The sequence below is a fragment of the Tetrao urogallus genome (genome assembly GCF_951394365.1).
Source record: "Tetrao urogallus genome assembly, chromosome: 15".
NCBI lineage: Eukaryota > Metazoa > Chordata > Aves > Galliformes > Phasianidae > Tetrao > Tetrao urogallus.
In genome coordinates, this window is record NC_136828.1 from 13,710,543 (window position 1) to 13,732,728 (window position 22,186).

The window sequence follows — 22,186 nt, forward strand, 5'->3', positions numbered from 1 at the left end:
AGATACAAACACAAAATGCTTCCTATTTGAATAAGCCAAATGTAACAATCACTGTTGAAAATGCCCTCCTTAAGCAAGTCCAGTAAACCATTAATGACATGGATTCTCAACCACTGCCTTTTGTTACAAAGTGTAACAACTTATCAGCAAGAAAGCCAAGTCCAGCATCCAGCCTTCCCCCCACTGCTCTTAGAAGCATGATGGCAAAGTTTAAAAGCAACGTATTCAGAAACTGGACTTTTCAGTTTCTCTCCAAACAACAGATCTGTTTTTAAGAACAAAGGTAGTACAGAAGTTGGTTCGCTGGCTAACCAAGAGCATCACTGAACAAGCAGCCTGCTGCACGCTCTGCAGAAGGCAGAGATGCTCTGCACAGCTTACCTGGGCTGGCTTCTCCTGCAGAAACTGAACTTCTCCGTCCTGCAGGAAGGTGAGGAACCTTGGGATGATGTGTTCCAGGAATGTAGAATATTGAGGGGATGATGTCACATTCTAATTCAAAAGAAAATGAAAACATGAAGACATAACACACTACCACAGATTGTATCAAGTTACATTCAAAGCTTCCAGAAAACATTTTCAGTGATTTTATCAGATGTTGTATTTAAGCATCTGCTGACATACTACAGAGCTAGCATCTTTGAAACAAGGACACACAAAACCCCAGGAAGATATTTTCAGATACTCACTTACTGTAATAGTAAGTTCTGCTCAGCCTGTGCACAAACTACTGCAGAACGGTCACAGACAGCTCAGTCCCTTACACACACTAAGCAAGGATGAAGCCTTTTAACTTTTTTAATGCAAATAATACGGTTGTGACAGCTCTAATTGCATTTCACTGCATTAACCTAAACAAAATAGTTTGCTGGACGGGAGATTCCACTGATAAGCTCATCAACAACTGAAATCTGCACAGCACTGCACTTCCAGCACCTCGCATAAAGCTTACTTAAGAATATCTGATGACATCAAAGAGCACTAGAATGGGTATTTTTGTGTCCATGCCACAGACTAAGCAAGATCACTTCAAACAACACAGATTTGGACAAAAGTTGTTACAGCAACAGCACTTTCATTCTTATTTATCACAGCTAAAAACACAAAGAGAGCATTACAGCTATTCTAAGATCTTGCATTTATTCATTCCACAAAAGAACAAGTTCTCCACAATTTCAGAAGACACTCATTCTAACTAGGTGTTCAGTGACAGTACCATCTGACTAACATATGCTTGGTTTAACTTGTTTCTCAACTTTGTTTCTGGTGCTCATCTAAACCTGATTTATCACTGAGCAAGAGATGTCACCGGAGTCATCTCCACTCCTGTTGCCAGACTGCATCTGACAGCTCCTCACTTCCATCCCGTGGGATTATTCAGGAGTAACAGAGGGCCTTTTGCATCACAAGAACAAAACACAAACTCAAAATAAATAAAACAATGCTTAAAATACAGATTTCAGATCACTCAGCTCAATAGAAAAAAGAAAACCTGTGATGTCACCTTTATTTAAATGCTCACTGAACAATGACTACAGAACAAAAGAGCTCTCAAGTTCAAAGACGAACTCTTCAAACATCTGGGTAGCTGCTAAATGCAGCAGTAACATAAGTGCTTTATAGTAGAATTTACAACTCACAACAATAATACGAATCTTTTAACTGCATAATACCAGATGTCACACTGACTGACACGAAGCACCGTAAGGACTGCCATCCTGGACAGCTTTTTTTATTAATTACCTCAAAATTCTCACTGACTTCTTGCATCATTTTCAATTTGGTTTCATCGGCTGAAAAAGGAAATTCAAACAAAAAAGTAAATAAATACAAAGCTAAATCAGGAAAGCAAGTACCAGGCTCACTGATGAAAGAAGCAATCAGATCTTATCAGTTTAGCTGTCACCGCCAAATTATAAGGCACACAACTCTCACAAACATCCCTGTCATACAACCACACACACGACTCACTCTCTCTTTGGCTCAAGGAAATATTATTCATCACTTTGCTTCTTCAAAAATCAGTATTTTAACAAAATTTAAGCCGAATTTAGCATGCATTTGTCAACTTTTTGAACAATATTCAGACATTCGTGAAACAAATCACAAGTGAACACAATTCTATGATTCTATTAGCAGTCCGATAAGACAAAAAGGAGAAACAGTTTCAAACTAGAAGATGGGAAATCTAGATTGAATGTAAGGAAAATGTTTTTTACAATAAGGATAGTGAGGCAGTGGCACAGGGTGCAGAGAATGTTGGTCATGCCCTGTCCCTGCAGACATCCAAGCTCAGGGGATGGATCAGAGCACTGATGGAGCTCAGTGTCCCTGCTCAGTGCGGGGGAGTTACACTGGATGAGTTTGAGGGTCCCCTCCAGCTCAAAAATGATTTTATGATTTAACTTACAATACAGAAAAAATTGTATCTTACGTGTATTGACATCTGTAAGAGCAGCCACAAATTGAAGGTACTTTTTCATCAGAGTGGTTTGGTCCACCACTGTGGGCCCTTGTGCTGAAACAAATGCCATCTTGGAGGAGGGAGATCAGCTTTCACTACATAGAATCAAGATCAACACGCCTACAAAATATATATGTGTGTGTTAGTTTACATACCTGCTCAATTGCAGTCATCATCTTACCCAAACCCGTTCTTCTAACACACTGAAGAGGACATATCTCACTCCCAGAGTCACAGGGCACATCTCTGCAGGCCTACGTGAACAATGCCTGGTGTGTGCAGCACCCAGGAGCACAGGCACAAACCTCCAAACAGCAAGGCGACCCAGCTCTTCCCATCTGCCCTCTCTGCATCTGCTCTGAGGCCTCACCTGGAGCACTGCACCCAGGCCTGGGGCCACAGCTCAGGAGGGATGCGGAGCTGCTGGCATGGGCACAGAGATGCTCAGAGGTTGGACGGGGACAGGCTGAGGAAATCAGGGGTGTGCAGCCTGGAGAAGAGAAGGCTGCGGGAAGACTCAAGAGCAGCCTTACAATACTTAAACGGAGCGTATAAACCAGAAGGAAACTGACTTTTTACACGAGTAGACAGTGACAGGGTAAGGGGGAATGGTTTTAAACTGAAAGAAGGGAGATTTTCTCCAAGAGATCGGTGACGTGCCGGCAGCGCTGCGCAGAGCTGTGCTGCCCCATCCCTGGAGGTGCCAAGGGCACGGATGGGCAGCCGGAGCTGCCGCCCGGTTTGGGAGCTGGCAGCCCTGCCCACAGCAAAGAGACGGAGCGGGGCGACCTCAGAGCTCCCTTCCAACGGAACCATTCTGGGCTCCCAAGATCCATGTCAGCATCAGCGCCTTCCTTCTGCTTCCGCCGCTCTGCCCTCCGACCCGCATCCCACCAGCGACCCGCAGCCGGAGCTGCCAGCAGCCGAGCTGCCGCTCGCGGCCCTTCCCGCCTGCACAGCAACCCGCGTTCGGACATCCTCGGACTCGGGCTCCGGCCTCGCCGCCGCTCGCGGCCGCTTACCTGCACCGCCCGGCGCTCCCCGCCGCCGCCATCACGCCGCCCCCATCCCCGCCGACACGGACACGGAACGAACGGCCGTGCCGGCGCTCCCTGCGGCCCAAGGCCTCCGAGCGCGGATCTGCCGGACGGCGGCCCTTCCTCCTCCTCAGTTCCGTGCCCCGCCGCCCCGCCGCTTCGCCCCGGCCCGCCACCCCCCCGCGCTGCTCACCCCGCGGCCCCCCGACTCCTCCTTTGTTGCTGCCGGAGCCCGGCGGCGGCGCATGGGCGCAACGGAAGCTCCCGTGCTCAGTTCCGGCCGCCTCCTCCCGCCGCCCGCCTCGCGCGCACCCCCGGGCGGAGCGCAGCGCAGCCATCGATCGCAGCGCCGCCACGGCGCGCGGGGAGCGGCGCTGCCCCGGGCTGCGCGGCCCCGCCGGGTCTCTCCGAGGAGCGTCCGCCCCAAGCGCAGCGGCCGCGGGCGGCGGGACGCGCAGCCGAGGGCACGGGGCACGGCCGGACCGCCCCGCGGGATCTTTTGGGCGCTCGGGGCTGCTCGCGCACCGCCCCCTCACAGCACTGCGCGCCCCCGCCCGCGGAGCCGGGCAGCGCCGCAAAGAACTCGGAGGGGCTTCGGTCAGACGGTGCCCCGCGGGTCACGGAGCCGCGGCGGGCAGGGCTGCCAACCGCTGGATCGGGGCGGCCCCGGGCCGTCCGCGTCTAGACTTTTGACGGCGCGGCCCCGCGGGCCCTTCCCCCTGGGGGTGGTTGGGCGCCGCCGAGGGGGAGCGGCCCCGGGGGCGGACGGACGGAGCGCCGCAGTACCGCGGGCGGCCTCGAGGGCAGCGCCCTGCGCTGAGCGCCCGTCATGCTGCGGCTGAGCTGCGTGCTGCTGCCCGCCGTGCCGCTGCTGCTGCTCTGCCGTGCCGTCGCGGCGCCGGGTAACGGAGAGAAGGGCCTGCGGCCCCGGGAGATGGAGAGGCGCTCGGGCGTGGGGCTGCGGGGACGGCGGGGCGGGGACGGGCTGCGTCACCTCGGGGAGCTGGGCCGGCCGGGGGCTGATGGTTGCCCGAAGCCGGGAAGCGCTTCTGCTTCCCGCGGCGCTCGGGCAGCATACAGCTCCCGCTTTGGTCTCGGGTCGGAAAGGTGGAAGGGACCGCGGAGCGCTGCTGAGCTCCGTGCCCGTGGGGGAGGCACTGATCGGCGGCGGCGGGTCGACCCTGGCTGGGCAGAGCCCGGCGATAGCCTCAAGGAGATAACCGCGAGGCGGCTGTTTTTTTCCGCAAGTTTCGCTGAGAAGAAGCGGAGGACGTCCTGAACCTTCTAGAGAGCTGGAACCTCGCAGCACTCGGTTTCATTAAATCACATTTTCCTCTGGGAACCCCAGAAGCTGAACAAACTCAGAGCTGTTCCTTGCCCTGTATGAGGGCAACTGACGAGTTCTAGTTTGGTCAGTACTGTGAAAATTGTTTTTCACCACTCTTTTGCATCCAGATTTGCTCAGAACCTGCAATCCCTGGAATAACGTGAGGGCACTACACGGATGCTTTGTGCTCCTCTCCCACCCCAGCCAGAGGGCTGCAGGAAAGGCAGTGCAGGGGTTAGCTGGCCCACTGCTCCCTCCTGTCCCCATGAGCAATCTGTTAGCTGCTGGAAGACTGAGGGAGCCCCACAGCTGCACACTGCTCTGTCTAGCATTGCCCCCATGCTCTCCCATGAGAGAACAGCTGGGAGGAGAACTGCTCAGGGTGGCAAAACACCAGGTCCCCTTCACAGCTCTGTCCCACTTCAGAGCTTGCAGTGGCTGTCGTGTTTTGTTTCGATTTAGCAGATCATTTCACCATAAAATAGCTTAGGTTGGAATGTATCTTACAGCCCATCCAGTCCCAACCCCTGGCCATGGGCTGGCTGCTCCCCAGCAGCTCAGGCTGCCCAGGGCCCCTCCACAGCCTCAGGAACCTCCAAGGATGGGCAGCCTGTGCCACAGCCTCACCATCTGCTCAGTAAATTTCATTTACATTCATTTCCAGGCTCTTTTCAATCCTGTCCAGTGGCAGAACAAGGGGCAATGGGCACTAACTGGGCATAGGAAGTTCCACACAAACATGAGGAAAAATTTCTTTGCTTTGAGGGTGACAGAGCACTGGAACAGGCTGCCCAGAGAGGCTGTGGAGTCTCCTTATAGATTATAAAGAAGAAACAGCTGTACTGATGTTTTACTTTCAGTTAGGAGGAGGTTGAGCTGTTCAGTATAGCTGACAGGGGAAGCAATTGGATGAAATCTTACCTGGCTTTGGAAGTCCATATTTTTTTTAGGATAATGGTTTGCCCAGTGAGAGATTTCTTGAGGCCAGCCTGGTAACTTCTGTTTTCTGTAGCTGCAAAGGATTGTTCTGAATCCTCACCTTTGGCTTCTTCACTCTGCTCCTCACTAGCACTGCAGAAATCAAAAAGATGTGGAGGGGATATTATTGAAAAGTTTTGCTTTCTCCTTCACTTGAATTTCAGCTTCTTGAGTCAGGGTGAGTTGTGCTTAATTATAAATTAATTGGAACAACCAAAATTAGAGCTGAACGTGGCCTTCTTCCAGTAGCTGGAAACTCAATGACAGCATTGTTAGACCATTAGTGACACTGGGCCTATAGCTATAGCCTAACTGTACCTCTAAAAACTCCTCAGAGTTTTTGGGATGTTCTAATCAGAGACTCCCTCCTACTGTTGACACTTCTAGGACCCCTTCTAACGGATGTGTCATGTTGGAATGCATACATGTACTTAACAGTTCCTGTTCCAGATTTTTAAATGGCAAAAAGGTGGTAGTTTGAACTTAGTGCTGTGAGTCACATAACCACAGCTAACTAGGTAAGGTGCACTGAGTTACAACATCTCTCTTTTTTGTCCTGCTTCTGAAATTCACAGAGCAGTATGGTCTGGAAATCACCAACAATGGTCCCATCACAACAGGAGCTCAAGCTACTCTTCACGCCATTCTGAGGACGAAGAACGACAGCACTGTATCAAACTTGTATCACTTTAACTGGATTTATGCTCCTCTGATCCTGATAGAGAAATCCGAGCAGCGGTTGCACTCCGTAATTAACGTGACTGGTGAATTTCCTGGGGCTTTTCCCGTATCTGTCTGGGTGACTCACAGAAACTGCTGGTTATGTCGGCCAGTTGCTAGGAACGTCACCATGCTTCAGATCACAGGTAAAGCAGAATTGCTGCTGCCCTCGCTAGCATCAGAAAAGGAAAGCCAGGCGGAAATATGGCCTCCAGCAGCAGTTTGATTTGTGTAGGCCTTCGTTGCAGGAGGCTTTGGCCAGCACTGTACCAACTGGGCCGTGCTGCAGGCTGCCTATCTCAGTCAGTCCAGGATTTTTTCTCTCAGTCCTATTAGAAGCTTCACCTTGTCCCACTGTATAACTTTCCGTAAGTCAAGTAATCTCATTGCGTGTAACAACATTGAGTAATAGATCAAAAATACACTTAACTGTTTGGACTGGGGCACAGAAAGACTTATGCTGTGTATTTTAAGTCACGTGTCGGTACACACAGCATCCTATGAAAGTGATACATGCTGTCATTCTTTGTCTACCTTAATTTTCTGCAGAATTTGTCACAGGGAATCTTACCATTGCCCAGATAGAAGACAGCAGATTTATCAAGCATGGTTCCAGCTCTTCTATGGGTGCTGTGACACGGATTTCTTTCTGTCTTCATGATCCAAGTGATTACTTCAAGTCAGCTTCATTTGTCTACAACTGGGACTTCGGAGATGGGTAGGTGTGGTTACTTTGTTCTCTTTAATGATTACTTAAGGTGCCTCTCATTCAGCTGTTCATCTAGAGAGAAATGCTGTTCATACACGGGATGGCACACACGCCTTTGCCCATTGCTATGACCCTGCAGCAGGGAGGATAAAAGATGTCCAGCTATTTGCCTTCTCTTGAGTACAAATTTATGTCCAGCACAAACACAAATAGAAAAACAAGATCCAGTTTTTGAATGCTGCATCTTTCTTTCTATCTTCCTTTTTTAAAAAGAAATATCTTTTATTTTTCCTTTTCAATACTTCAATTAGCTGTAGTCCACCTGTTTTAATGGTAGTTTTCATCTTTGTTTATTCCTATTCCATTTTCTTAAGTCCTATAGCACTATCCTTGATTCTATAAATACACTGTGAGTCTGATACTGACTATAGTTTTACTGGTTTTACTAACTGCAACAGACATTAATCCTTACTGATGAGAACATGAAGGAGAATTAGAATCATAGCTGACTACCACTGGCTTTAAAGAAAATACTCCTTTTTCAATGTTAAATCAGAAATAAGCAAATACTTGATAAAATTCAGTTTTGATTTTCACACTGCACACAGAGTTTATCAGATTACCAAGGAGCCCTTTGTCTACTGCAACTACTCCACCACGGGGAATCGCACAGTGCATCTCAAAGTCATAGCAGAATGGGAGCAAATTGGAAGCATCATACATGAAACGGAAACTGTGCAGAAAACTGGTGATTTTACCACTGCTTTGGAGCTGCTAGGTAATTATAAAACATTTTGCACGCTCAAAATAAAATGTTACATGTGCGTAGTGATGCAATCTAGATGGCAGGTTTTTAAGGTGGTAACATAACATAGGTGCTGATTCAAGTGGATGAACTGGTCAGTATTTTTCAATGAAGAGTTTGCATTCTAAAATGGACTTTGCACCATTCTGGTTCAAAAAAAGTCTAAAATCTTCTGTTTCTTTTTCATTTCTTAGAAGTTTCACTGTCTTTTGTAACAGACTCAAATATACTCAAAACTTCAAATAATTTGTTTATCATACTTATGGAGGATCCGTTTGTTTAATTTATGATGAATATCCCTAAAAAATACATCTGTGAGAACAAGTGTTGTGAAAGTTTCATTGATTTGGTCAGTTGTAAACAAACACACTTCAATAATCCCGTGCATTATTATGTACCTGATTACATTCAAAAAAGAAATCACAAAGCATTCTGAAAACTTTTAACAACTCTACCAGTAGGTTTCTTTCTTCGGGCTGTGAGGAAGCTGTTGTTTGTGTGAGTGATGCAGCTATCATCTGCATGGTCTAAGAGATGAAACATTTACTGGAAAACCAGTGAATTTCAGGTTGTGTTCCATGTGATGTGCTTGCTTTCTTCCTCTCAGATGCTGTTAAAAGCATTCACGTAGTGGGCTCCAGAGAGACTCACGTCATGGAGAACTTGAGTTTATCTCTTCACATCAATGGCACGTAAGTAGCAAACACTACTGCTTTGCACAAAACACTTTATCTAAGCTTTTTTTCCTCCTGTTTCCTTAAAAGTCACTTGCACCCCACAGAACTGTTTGTTAAAGTCTTCATTGAAGAGAACACAGTTGAATACCTGTTTTTTCTTGACTTAAAATACCATGAACTCTAAGAGTCTGACAGAGCCCACATCTGTGCAGAAAAGAAGGATGTTAAAATGTTCATCTCCTCATCAAATCCTCGTATAGAAAGCAAAGGTTATCTTTATCCCTTTGTAAATAGAATGTTGAAAGAGAACTTGCCAGAGGAAGATAGTGGAAACAATGACATTTTTAAACTCTCTTTTGAATTTTTATCCCTGACCAATTAATTTCCTCATAATTAAATCAAACTGCAGTCAGAGTCCTGTTGAATGGCAGCAGCCCTTGACTGGCACATGAGAGTGGTGAGTTTCAGAAATCAGTTTGACAAAGTAAAGGCTGACAGAAGATGAATAAGAGAAAGGGGCACCGCACAGTGAGAGCAGGGTGTTTTGTTTTTAAAGTCATCTTTGGAAGGAAAAGTCCAGAGAAAGATGAAGTTGTTGAAGAGAAATGAGTCAAGGAAGGAGAGGAAAATGGAAATGTCACATTGCAATGTAATGAGCTGGGAAAAGTCTAAGTCGGGTAACTAATCACTTACCATTGTAGGAATGTAGGAGACTCAGGAGCACCTTGCTCTGAGCACAAGCTCTCTAAAGCTGCAGTATTTAGAACGTGTGAGGGTTTCTCATATAGCAGAAGCATTTTAAGTAACATTTGAAGCACTCAGGAAGGTGCCTTCACCATAAAAATCTCCATGATCACAAAGAAATTTATTCTCCAGAAGAGTAACTCACCTGTGCTCTGCTACAGGGAGCGGATTTGCCCAACGGTGGATTTCCAAAAACAAACCAGAAAAGAGCAGGGCTGCTGGTAGGGGTGCGGGACAGAGGGAGCAGCACCCAATGCAGTCGTGTACCAAAGACAGAAGTGATACAGATACACAGCACAGTTTGCACTCAGCAAGGGGACTGCACTTTGAGGGACTGGAAATTGCAAGTATGCAAGTAAATATGAATAGTTAAAAAAAATATTACAGGCTACCAGGCTTGACTCAAGATGGCCATCAGTTCTTGCCAGACCTATCCTCTAGCAGCAGGGCTGGGACTGCTGTGACAGCAGTTTGTGACAAAACCAACAACAAAGGCTTGAGAGATGTGTCATCAAACACATAAACATGCTGCTTTCTTACCAGAACCTGAGCAGATAAGGAACAAAATACTAGTAAGACAGTGTAAAGAACAGCTCTGTCATCAGAATCAAAGTCCATAGTGTGTAGGGGGAGTCCAAGCAGAATCAGTTGGAGCAAGGACCTGACAGTGTAAATAAATGGCATCAGCTAGATGCAGTGAGAATGCATGCAGACATAATGTGGATTGTAGCTAGAGAGCCTGACAACAACTGAAATCTTTTTGTTTTTGTAATACCAAGATCCTTGCAAGTTATTTAACTATCCTGTCAGTCCATTGTACAGAGGTCAATTCACATTCTTTTATTTCCTCTTTTTTTTTTGTTAAATCAGAAGTCTCAGGTGCTCTTCAGTAGCACAGTGATCTCCACTGTGAAAAGAACAAAGAAAACCAACCTATGTTCCCCTAGAAGAGGGGGGAAAAAAAGATTGCTTTTATCTCTGTTAGAGCAGGAGGTGGGTTTGCTATGCACAATGGCCTGCCTATGACCCACCCAGGTATTTAGCTTTCAGCTGAAAGGACTGCTGTTATAAAAGCATCACAAAGACTTTTTTTCAGTGGACAAACACTATGAACCAAGTAATTGCGCTGTTAATTACTTCTCTATTTGTAGTTAGATTAACCTTATTATTTTCTAAGATGTTGTTACAGTTTTATCCCAGTGATTAATCAGCTGTTAGCTGAAAATTTTGGAGCTTTCAATGCGCTGTTGTGGTTTGTTCGTTCTTAAATGTCATTTCAGCCCCCCGCTGGCATTATGCTGGCTTATAAAGTCCGAGTGCATTCCATTAGAAGGCGAGAAGTGCCATCTGGTGGGGATCGCCGGCTCCTGCTACAACCTCAGCCATACCTTCAGCGACGCCGGGCAGTACTGCCTCAGCGTCCGGGTGCAGAGCGGCGTGACGATGCTGCAGACCTACCACGAAATAAAAGTGCGGCCAGCAGGTGAGCTGCAGCCACACGCTCCCCGTTGTCCAGGGTTCTGTCTGTCTCAGGCATTAACTTGCAGCTGATGAGGTTTCAGGAAGCATGAAGAGAAGGGAAAGCTTATATTGTGCCTACTGTAATTGCTCTGAGCTTTTTGTATCCTGCTGAACCCTTAATCTCCAGAGTGTCTTGAAGCTAAAGCGTTCCCTGGGAAGATTTAAATTACATATTTTTCAGTTTAAATAGTCTCTCTCTCTTATAGTTAGAGAGGATAAGCGCAAAAACATAAGTGGCTGTAGCACTCCCTTAATTAAGCAGCCTGAATTCTTTTTAGTATTCTTTTTAAGGGTAGCCTTCTCTAATCTCCATTTCATTACATGTTTCTATTCCCTCAGCCAGCAATCCCTGCAGGCCACCCTGTTTGCTGCCCTTCGTGGGGCTCTGATTCATCTGAGAAAGAGGACCTGGCCAGGAGTCAGCTGGACTATGATAACAGAACAGTTACAGAACATCCCACTGGGACAGCACTTCTATACATCTAGGATTGCTCACTGCAGGAGGCAGTAATGTACGCTCAGGGCATAGAGGTAGAATCCTCTTTGCTGAGGGCTACCAGCTGTTACAAAGATGATGCTTATCAAGATTCCTCCCTACCCATTCAGGGCATGACAGAGGTACAGACACTCTTGGGAGTTAGGGCTAAAACTTAAACAGCTTTTTTAGCCTGCTTAAGCTGACCCTTGCAATCCCATATTCCTACTTTTCTGATTGTAGAAAGATCTGAAGTAATCTAGGCTGAAAAATCTGTTCCCTGATGCACGCACATCCTTTGTTGTAAAAATGTGAAGAGTTTTCCTAAGACATCTTTTTCTTCTGTTGCCTCTTCTCAGTGTATTATATCACTCCAGGAATGTCCCCTTGTGCTCTTTCCCAGGAATTCAGCCAGCCTTCTTTGTCCTGCTGTGCCTCACCCTGGTTTCAGTGATGGTAGGACTGGTGCTGTACACGACCTTTCGAAGTAACACACAACAGAAAGACCTTGTGGAGGTATTACTTTGAGCTGGGATAGTAATTAGATAGCTTTCAGCTATGTCTCTTCTTTCATCCTCAGGCAAACAGAGTGGGAGGGAGCATTTCTCTGGTATCTGTCTGAGCTGGCAGAGTTTAAGCAACAGGCATGGAGAAAAACATCCAGCAGGCTTCTGGAGAAACAAAACTGCAATTCAAGTTCCCAGGGCTATCACGTCTAGTTAGTTAAAGTTCCTAAGCATGTGCTTGAATTGAAGTACACCTTCCAGAGGATGTATCTGGAGTGGTTACATGGAAGAAAGCAGAGGGATGACGAGAAGGGATATGGAACAGTAAAAAAGGATGGTTATGTTAACTGAAGTGACACTAAATTGTCATCCTCATCTCTGCTGGTGCCCTTCCATCTCCCTTGTGTAGCTTTTTACATGTTCATATTTATAAGGCATGAGCTCCCAAATCAAAGATAGCTTCTTGGCCCTTTGGAAAGTACCTCATACAGGTAACATCATGCCACAATACGCATAAATGGACCTCTAGGAGGGCTGCTGCAATCCTTGTGTCCAGCTGGTATGAATCTATCACCAACTTTGAATAGATTTCTGATAGAAACTGATTGAGGGCCAGGTGCCATTTCCAACCCAGAGTATTCTGCCTGGTTTCACTTGAACTGGTATGACTGGAATTAAAAACATTCTCATTAATGTTCCTTTTCCAGGTAGCTGACTTTGACTTTTCTCCGCTGTCTGATAGAAGCCTGTCTTCTCATTCAGAGTCAGGCTGCGGCCAAGTATGTTGCAGATCATGTTTTCTTCAGTCATCTCAAGAAGCTGACAGGGAGAGTCATGAATTTCTACTTTCTTTCTACAAGCCGGTCAAAATGTACACGGTGTGAAGAACACAACTGCACTTTGGTTACACTGACTCCAAGTTTAACTTTCTCACCTGTGATGAGTTACAAGCCCAGTGCTGCATGAATGGTTTCTTTTTGCCAATGCTATGAGGTAAACCACTTCACCAAGTCCCGCACTTGAGTGTTTCATTATATAATCCAAAAAAGAAGGAGCCTGAAACACAACAGAAGTAATTTTGTATTTTAAAATTATACGGATGTATACATTTACAGCTGTGAAAGCAGCATTTTATTCTTATGAAAGATTATTTTATTTGCTCAACTCACTACCTCTTGTAATTTCTCTGTTCCTTCTGCTGTATGTTTCAAAAAAGAAAATGCTTAAAACAAACATACTTCTCTTTCTTATGCTGTAAAAACACTACTGGTGTTTGAAATGCAAGTCATCCAAAAGGTGGTTCTAAAAGGGAACTAACTTGTCCTGCTTGGGTGAGGCTTCAGCCTATGTCCTTCAGTGAAGCAGACTACGTAATTACGTTGTCTTTTTTCCTCCATCTTAAAAGGCCCCTTTGTTAAGTTAATGTGGTGTGGGACTGCGGTAGCTGGTGACCTGCTCCTGGAAAGGTAGTGCTACTCACAGGAGCCCGGTGGGATGGCAGCAGCCACTGTGAAAGACTCTGCACCTCCAGCAGTCTGAGACCACTCCAGTCTGTATAAGTAGCATTTTTTCATAACATTCCTTCTTCTTTTCTTTCTTATGTTACCACCCAGCTGGTCACCAAAGCTCCCGTGTCAAAAAAAGCAGTAACTTGCAGCTCAAAGTGCTCAGCAAAACACGCTCAATTCACAGTCAGTGTTCAAGCTGTATAAACTCCTTGTTCATTGCAGACTGTCTTCTATGATCAGCTTCCTGCTCAGCCAGGTTTTTCTTCATGCTATGAAGTATCTCAGAGTACCCTAGAGATTATTTTTTTTTTTACACTGAACTGTTTTGGGACCCATTTCTTTTCTTAAACACAGTGCTGACATTTTTGCCACCTCTGACTTGGGCTTGGGGTTTTTCACCTGTCACAATTTATCCAGTGCACTGAATGAGAGGCACTCATTTGACTGAAGGGATTTACCATTAGGTTTCACAGTTCTTATTTCACACATCCAACTTCCACATTTCCTTTGGGAAGCCCAGCATCTCAGTTCCTCTGTGAATGGAATTACATAACCTCAAAGGGGCTTCTCTAAGTGATACATGCAAAGTGGATCAGGATCATCTAAAGTAACAACTGATCCACTAAATCCAAGTTTTTGTCTAGAAGTCCTCCAGGGCCGAACAGATTTCAGCTTTGGTTTTGGTTTTATGAAGAGAAGCTATGTTTGTAAGTAAGTGAGCCTGCTGGTTAGGAGCAGTGTCCTTTGTCTTCCTTCTCGTGCCCCAGTGTCAAGTTCTTATTTTTAGTCATATTCAGTCACTGTTTAAAATGTGCCTCTCCTTAGACCAGCAAAGAAGCTATTGTTCTCAGGAGCCTTGCTTTTATTGCCTACTCCTGAGATACCAGCAACCCGAGCCCCTGCCAAAGGTTCACAACTGTTCTGGGATGTCAGAGAGTTCTATAGCTGCCTACACAGTCCTTGGGCACTGGAAATGCAAACCAATGTGAAAACACAACTCAGAGTGACAGCAGCCCTGCACAGACTGCAGTGTCTCTCTGCAACCAGAAGTTCAGTCTGGCCTTGTTTAAGAAGTCTGTGGCAGAAGTGTGACCATTCCTGGGATAATACACCTGAAAACAACACCTTGACACGCTAATGAGTATGTGAAGTCTTTCTCTTCCGTGCTACACTCCTAGAAAAGTCAGTAGCTACAAGAGAGCAATGACTGTCAGTTGTAGATACCTGAAATAGAGGTAATTTTGGATGGAGGATGAGGATACCCAAACATCAAGATACGTGTTCTGCCCTAATTTCCATTAATACCTATTTTATTCCAAAGGCCTCACGTGGTGTTAGGTCACACAAGTCATTTCCTTGACTGGGGTCTCTGTGCTCTCCCCAACACATCTGAGCTATCACCCCTGGCACCAAGCCTGGCTAAGGTGGATATCACCCACAGACAAAAAAATTGAGGGGTGTGGACTTAGTGATGTGACAGATAAAAGATGGGCCTAGGGAAATCCCCAGGTCCCTACTGAGCAAAACAGAGCAAATGCCCTTCAGGAGAACGTTGGTTCTTCTTCTGTTCCTAGAATGACCAAAAGGTGGCAAAGGAGTGAAGGGATTCAGGAGGGTGGGAAAGATGGAGGGCCGCAACACGCCAAGTCAAGGCTGTCACACAGTAGAAGACGTTATTCAAGAGCAGGAGGAAAAGAATGGAACACAGAAAGATGGACAACTCTTCTCAAATAAAAAAATAAAGAAGTGGAGAAAGTACACTTGAAAGGACATGTCAAGAAGCAAATTAAGCAAGAAAATTTAAACAACCTGAACAAATTGAGGTATAAGCGTAAGAAACATTCTCAGGAACATGTTCCTGAATCTAATATGAAACTGCTTCCTGCACAGAACACTGATCTGTGGGTTCAATAAAAGCCTCTGAAATTGAAGACAAGAGGTAATTGAGCAGCTCCGGATACAGCGAGGAGATCAGTGGAACGTAGCAGGGAGCGGCGGAGGGTTCGTTTTGTTAACCTCAGAAATCGGTGACCTGGAAAAAGGAATGTTCAGCAAAACCATGAAACTCACTGACACAAAACAAGAGTCCGGTGAGCGCAAAGCCAGAGCAATTACACCGCAGTGATGTGTGAGGGTGGGAGCAGATAAAAAGTTTATGCAATTGAGAATTAGTTTCCAGGAAATGCATCTGATGATAAGAATGTTCTGGAAAGGTATGGTATGAATATGTATGGTGAGAACAAAAGAACATAGGAACAGTGGTGCAGCAGACAGGGGCACATAGCAGCCCTTCAACTCCGCAGCAGCACATAAGGCTGTGTCCCAGAGCTGAAATCCATCCCTCTCTCTGGAAGGGGATTATGCAGCCCAAGCTGTGACACTTGGAATTCATGAGACTTCTTTAGTATCTGCTGGATGCTGTAGGAATGGCAATTATTGCCTTTGAAAGAGTAAGGTGAAGAAATTCATATTTAAATGTTCAGCATTATTCAATGATCAGCCAACACTTCACCTTGATTTCAGAGAGCCAGTGCCCAGTTTCCGTGGAAACTGAAGTGCTATGTTGCAGCTGTCAAAGAAGTGTTCCAGTCCTGCAAAGCCGGGCTCTGACAGCTCGCTGAGCACTGCAGATGTGGGTTTTTACATCGAAGACACCAGTGTGGGAACACAGAAGCTCCAGAAACTTCTTTCTGAGCTGAGTGTGCTCATTGCTGGCGCGCACACCTCCCACAGCAGTGCATAGAAGCAGAGCAAACGATGCATAGGGTTTTGAACAAAATACCACAGTTGCACAACAACAGACGACTCCATGAGCAAGTCACACCAGAACACTACTAGAAGGCTTCTCTGATCTCAAGAATACCCCAGCCAGAACAGTTTCTAATGCGTTTGCTCGGAAGTGTTGCTGTCACCATGTACAGCAGGCAAAAGGGAGCTGTGCAGCAGCACGGAGCTTGCCCTGAAGTGCTGCTGAGGCAGGTGCAGCTATCCGCACAAAATCCAGGTCTAAAACGTGCCGGCAGGGAGCCCTGCTCTGGCAGAGGCCGCAGTGTGGGTGCGCTGTGCAGCAGGGGGCTCCCGACATACAGCAATGCCACCGCGCTCTGCCAGCCAGGATTGTCGGGAGCTCCTCGCGGTGGCGTGTGAGCAAAATGCGCAGCCACTGTCAGTACGAACCCCGCAGCTTTGGCTGCCGCCCTGAGCAGCTCACAGAGGCGATGCTTGTCGGCCACCAGCCTGCGTGAGGAACCTGCAGCCAGCACCGGGGCAGCTCTCAGAGCAGCCGAGCAGCACAAGGCACGCTTCAGCCCCACGGCTCCACTATTCCATCCCTCCTGCTAACACTAATTACAACTCTGGTATTCAAAGAGTCTTTTCAACTACAGCTAAAGTACAAAACGAGAGCAGACAGCAACAAAATCTCTCTTATTGGACCAACAGCGTGTACTTCACTGCAAAATGGAATTACACAGCTTTTTAGTTCACTCAGTTTCCTGTCCTTCATCTATTCCTCTTTCATTATATGCAAATTGTTCATTGCAATACTTTGAATTAAGCCAAAGAGAAAAAATGATCTAAAAATCCAAATGCCTCAGCTTCACTAAATAGTAATACTCTCAGTTTCGTTCAGTCCTGATAAATTACAATCTAATTACTAATTAACTCCAGGTTCAGCGCATTTCTCTCACCACAAAGCAGAACACCCAGTTTAAAAGACACAACACGGACAGGGCTGCCCCTGGTCCCGCAGAGCCCTGCAGCACCAGCCAGCTGCAAGCACAGGAGGGGGCTGCTGCCAGAGCAGCAGGATCTCAGCAGCACGTGGAACACACGGCAGTGAGCACCAGGCCTAGAGAACCCAAATCCCAGTGCAAAAACTGCTTCTCGGCCCTTTCTCCTACACTGCTGCCATTTCAAATCCAGGTGGCTGAGGGGAGCTCCATGAGGGGTACTCCAACTGCAGCACATAGCACTGCTGTGCCATCAAACAAGCACCAGATTTCACTTGTGTATGAAATTATTCATACTCGGGAACACAAGTGTTTCATATCACAAGTCCACCCCCACAGGAGTGAGACATCCCTTGGCCACGCACACCCCAGCACAGACGGGAGCTGCCTGCCAAAGGATCCGCCAGCCCCAGCCAGGCCCCACACACAGCTCAGCTTCTCAGATAGCCGTGATTTTATCCTGCTTTTATTCTCTCTTCTGTTCTTTCCTTTCCTTTTTTAGGGCAATAAGTAGTGGTGTAAACCTTACAGACGGGGAGACACCATGTAATTAACTGCAAAGTACTTTACTTAGCTCTGTAAGGATGACATCCTTTTTCATAATACAGTCTGTGAGAAATTAGGTGAGTGGTGCACGCACTTCTTAATGAACAAGAGGACCCTCAAGTATTAGTAATGAAGTACAGAAAGAAAAGGCAGGACTCTCAGCAGGGAAATATCATCACTTGAAGTCTTCCCCAGGGATCAGATGGCACTTACAATTGAGAGACAATAGCTGCTTCCTCTGTGCCAGTTGGGACAGGCAGGATGCCTATTTGTAAGGCCTTGTGCTGCTGCATTCTGATAGTCAAATGGAAATATCTTCTGACCTTCACAGCAGATGTTACCATTTTTCCCACAGACTGGTGGCCTGGTTTTAGTTGTACAAAAGCCCGTAGTCCCAAATAGCAGAGATTAGACAGCAAGGTCAAGGTCTGAGAGCAGAGATTACATGCCCCACACCAGCAGATGTCTGCAGCCACTGGCAGCTCTGAGATTTAAGGGGCTGTTCTCCACCCAGGAGCGTCCTGCATCACTGCATGACGAGCAAACAAGTGCCTGCCACAAATAATCAGCCGAGGAGCCAGTATCAGTACTTCAGGCAGTGCAGCATCTCCTGGGTACCAGCAGCACACAGAAGGCTCCCGCTGACCCCAGACATGCAGCTGCAACTCTACCGATTACTGCAGGAGCAGCTTGCAGTGCCTGAGCCAGCAGAGGACCTGGAAGACAGTACTGGCCTCCTGAGGTTGCTGCTCAGCATACACCTGTCCTTAATGTGCTGACAGCTGTAACCCCAGCTCGGTGCCACCTGCACACTCGGTGAAAGCAGGCCTGATCCTCCAGATCACTGACAGAGGACATTAACAGGACAGGCCCAGGACAGACCCTGGAGCACTGCACTTGTTACCTGCCTCAGGAGATAGCCAGGATGCAGGAGCCCAGTCACACACCCAGTGCTGTCACTCCCATCACTCTTTCACTGCAGGCAATCATGTCACTCAGGCACATTTACCCCTGGTCACCCTGTGCTGATCCCAGGGACCTTCTCCTCCCTGTGTCCCAAGAAGAGCTACTACTTGATGCAAAGGCCATAGGACATCCAGACACCAGAAGACATCCCTGCTCAGCAGCAGACAATGGAGCTGTGGGGGCCTGTGCCAGAGCCCCCTCCTCAGCAAGCAGGACCTACAGATATGGTCAGTCCTAACCAGGGAGAAAGTACTTCCAGCACAGAAAACCAGGCCATAACGTAGTTCATGATTAGCACTAAAACCAGCAGATTAGGCAATGACTGCTTTGAGATTTCCAAAATTTTAAGTCTTTCTGTTACCGTAGAAGTTGCTGCTTTTTATACAGCCCAAATTTTGATGTATACTGGGATACATTCTTTGTGCTGTATAATTTTTTAAAAACAGATGGGGCTCATTTAGTTAGAAGGCCCTTGAATATCTCACTTTTTAAATGCAAATCTGGAAAATTTCCACCTAATTTGTACCTCCAAGTGAGCACCAAGCAGCTGGATCTGCTGCCCAAGTTCACACACTGCAAGCACAGCCTGAGCTTCACATGCTCCTGTCTTCCAGAGGGGCAGGGTCCCATGGGACGCCAATGTTTCACCCACGTGCTCATAGGACAGGAGTGCTACCTGCATCAGAACGCACTGGAGCTTTTAAGGCAGGCTGTGACACTAAGGGCTCACATTCCTGTCTCTGTCCTGCATGTGCTCCACACTTCTGTAAAATCATTACAGAATTTGAGAACCAACTTTCATGTTTTAACAGAACCATTTTTCATATTCCTTTCGCATTGTAACAAAGAGTCTCAGTACCATCTGTCCAATTACTCACACAGAGCCATAAAATTGTTCTCAAATAATTTAATACGCCTTTTATTTGCTGGCAAATGCCGTGATTTAAAATACTTCTAATTCAGATTTGACACAGCTAATAGTAAGCGCTCAGACCTAGAGAGCAAATAAGTATTTTCTTTACCCAATGACATGCAGCACCGTAACTTTAAAAACATTTAAGTGCGACGTCTGTGCCTGCAGCCCAGTGCTGGGTCTTGCAGGCCATGATGCTCTGAGCACAGCATTGCACTGCCTGGGTGTGGGAGTGCCTACAGAGCCACTGCCACAACAATTTAAATGCGATACCTCCTTCCAGCCTAGAAATTCCAGAGATATATGTGGCTGCATATGCTTTAAAACTGCTTCCTTTCTTCTGAAGCAGAGGAAGGATTGTTCAGCAGTTTTACTGCAGCACAAAGGGAACCACATTGGCTCTAAGGGAAAATAACACTGCAATCCAAATATGTTCAGGAGTGCACAGAGGACCCCGAACGCTGCACAGCTCTGCTCCTCAGCCCTCAGTGCAGAAAGCCTGGGAGCTCTGTGGGGTCAGAGACACCATGGAGGAACAGAAAGGAACAGTCTGCATTTCAGCAGCTTACACCAATTCTGTTTGCCTATAAACCTGCAAATCACTCTGAGGGCTAAAGCACTCTTAACAAGCCCATGTTGTTCTCCTCTCTCTAATACCATAACACAGCATTTAGTTCCACATTCACTGGCAGCCTAGAAGAGGACGGGCACACAGTGGTCCAGCCAGGAGCAGCAGCAGTGTGTTAGCTTTTGAGAGAAAGAATCTTGCTTATACCAGATTTCTGCAAACATACTTAGTGTCCAACTTGAAAAAGACAGATTATATATAATAATATATCTCTCAGAATATATATATATAGAAATGTATATAGAATATATATATATATATTCTGAGAGATGGTCCCAGACAGGGACTGCTGGACAGTGCATCAAGAAATGCAGAGTAATTAGGCTCTCTATGGCACACGCTTACAAAATTGCTATTTCTGTTAAGAAAAGAAGGTTCACACTAGAAAATTCTCTGTTACGGAAAGCTTCCAAATCTCCTAAGGGTGCCCTTATGGCCATGGGGACAGGTGTGGCACACCTGGGCAGTGTAGGCCACAGATGCTGCCCTGGCAGAGCGACCTGCCTCTCATAGCTGTGTGACAGCAGAGAGCCCGAGCTCTGTGGATACAAGGACCTGCCTGTGCTATTTCCTCTCAAAGAGGAATCACAGCACCTCAGACACAGCGTGTGTTTTGCCCACATTAAGAAGGTGGCAGCAGGCTGTGCCACAATGACCTGTGTTACCATAGACAGGCCCTTGACGGGCAAGGTGGCCATAAAGTAAACAGATGCAAAGAGCTGCTGTTTGTTAGCTAGAAGTTTCCACCATTCCACACACTGAGCAGAATAAGCTTCTCCATTGTTTGAAACCAGTCACAAAGATGCTCCTGACTGCCTAACTCCCTCCATATCCCCAGCACACTGCTAACTCCCGGCACTCAGCATGTGAAGCTGTGAGTTTCGTGTGCCTTTGCAGTTCCATTCTCTGGTGGGAACCTGTGAAGTCGAACAACTGCTGAGCAGTGCGCCCTCGCAGGCTTTCAGCCCAGTCTTGGAGACTCACGGCGTTCAAACGCACGAGAGGAGCTTTGGAGAAGTGTCTGAACTTCAGGCTACTCTTCTGAACTGCGCTCAGGCACCAGCCCCTATGGAGTTCACCCATCTTCTTTAGAACCTCGTTAACTAGAGCTTGAGGGAAATAGCTATAGACTTTATTAATACAGCAGGGACATTCTGCTGTGTGGAGCAGCACTCTGCATTCATTTCTTTTTCTGCAGTGTTTCAGTATTGCCCATTATTTAGCCATCACATCTGAACACAAATTATTGTACAATAAAAAGCAGTGACTCAACAGGTTATTGCCACAATAACTCCTACATTTGCACTGTGTACAGTCAGCATGGTTGCTTACCCTACCCCAGCACATTCCCAGGCACTATATGCCATTTGTCACCCACTGGCCAGAAGCACACATAGCTCAGTGCTATTGAGACCACACGGCATGTTCCAAACCACACTGGGGACAGGGAAAGCAGAGCTCTGCTTGTTCCTATAACAAATCCTTCACACTCTTTTGCTTAACGTTGCTTCTCTCATGCTTTAATTTGCAATTAAATAATGCAGAATTTACGCCGTGAAGATAAAGCAAGAGGAAGCACTTCCTTTCAAACACACCCTTCAGTATGATGTTTTCTCCTTCAATGCTTTCTGTTTGATTTCATGTCTCACAGTCAGAGGAAAGGGGCATCACGTCCCCATCTTCCTTACAAATTCCTGACGGATTTATGAAACCAAAATAGAGAAAAGGGAGAAGGAAACTAAGGAACCATTGATACAAGCATTAATGCCACACCTGAAAAAGTGCTGTAACACATACAGGAGAGCAGAGACCCTGATCTCTGAGGAGAGATTGTGCTTTTAAATGTTCACAGCAGTGCAGAGCCCTGCAAATTCCTACCAGCTCATGCAGTGTGATGGAAAAACCTCTATCTTGGAAGTACAGCTTCAGCC

General features: G+C 46.6%; 2 protein-coding genes across 2 annotated transcripts in view; one reads left to right on the forward strand and one right to left on the reverse strand.

The window, feature by feature from the left end:
• TRRAP (transformation/transcription domain associated protein) overlaps positions 1–2,534 on the reverse strand; it is a gene marked incomplete at both ends in the record, with an annotated part of 71,695 nt that extends 69,161 nt beyond the window's left edge. Inside the window, 3 exon segments of the mRNA XM_079543012.1 lie at positions 382–492; positions 1,744–1,793; positions 2,435–2,534. Coding sequence (XP_079399138.1) covers positions 382–492; positions 1,744–1,793; positions 2,435–2,534 — 261 coding nt within the window.
• A 1,796-nt stretch (positions 2,535–4,330) lies between these two features.
• Positions 4,331–12,847, forward strand: TMEM130 (transmembrane protein 130; the record flags this gene model as incomplete). Its single annotated transcript, XM_079542929.1, has 8 exons — positions 4,331–4,403; positions 6,382–6,672; positions 7,076–7,244; positions 7,844–8,013; positions 8,648–8,732; positions 10,742–10,944; positions 11,861–11,973; positions 12,671–12,847. The coding sequence occupies 8 exons, from the start codon at positions 4,331–4,333 to the stop codon at positions 12,845–12,847; spliced, it is 1,281 nt and encodes a 426-aa protein (XP_079399055.1).
• Positions 12,848–22,186: the final 9,339 nt, after the last annotated feature.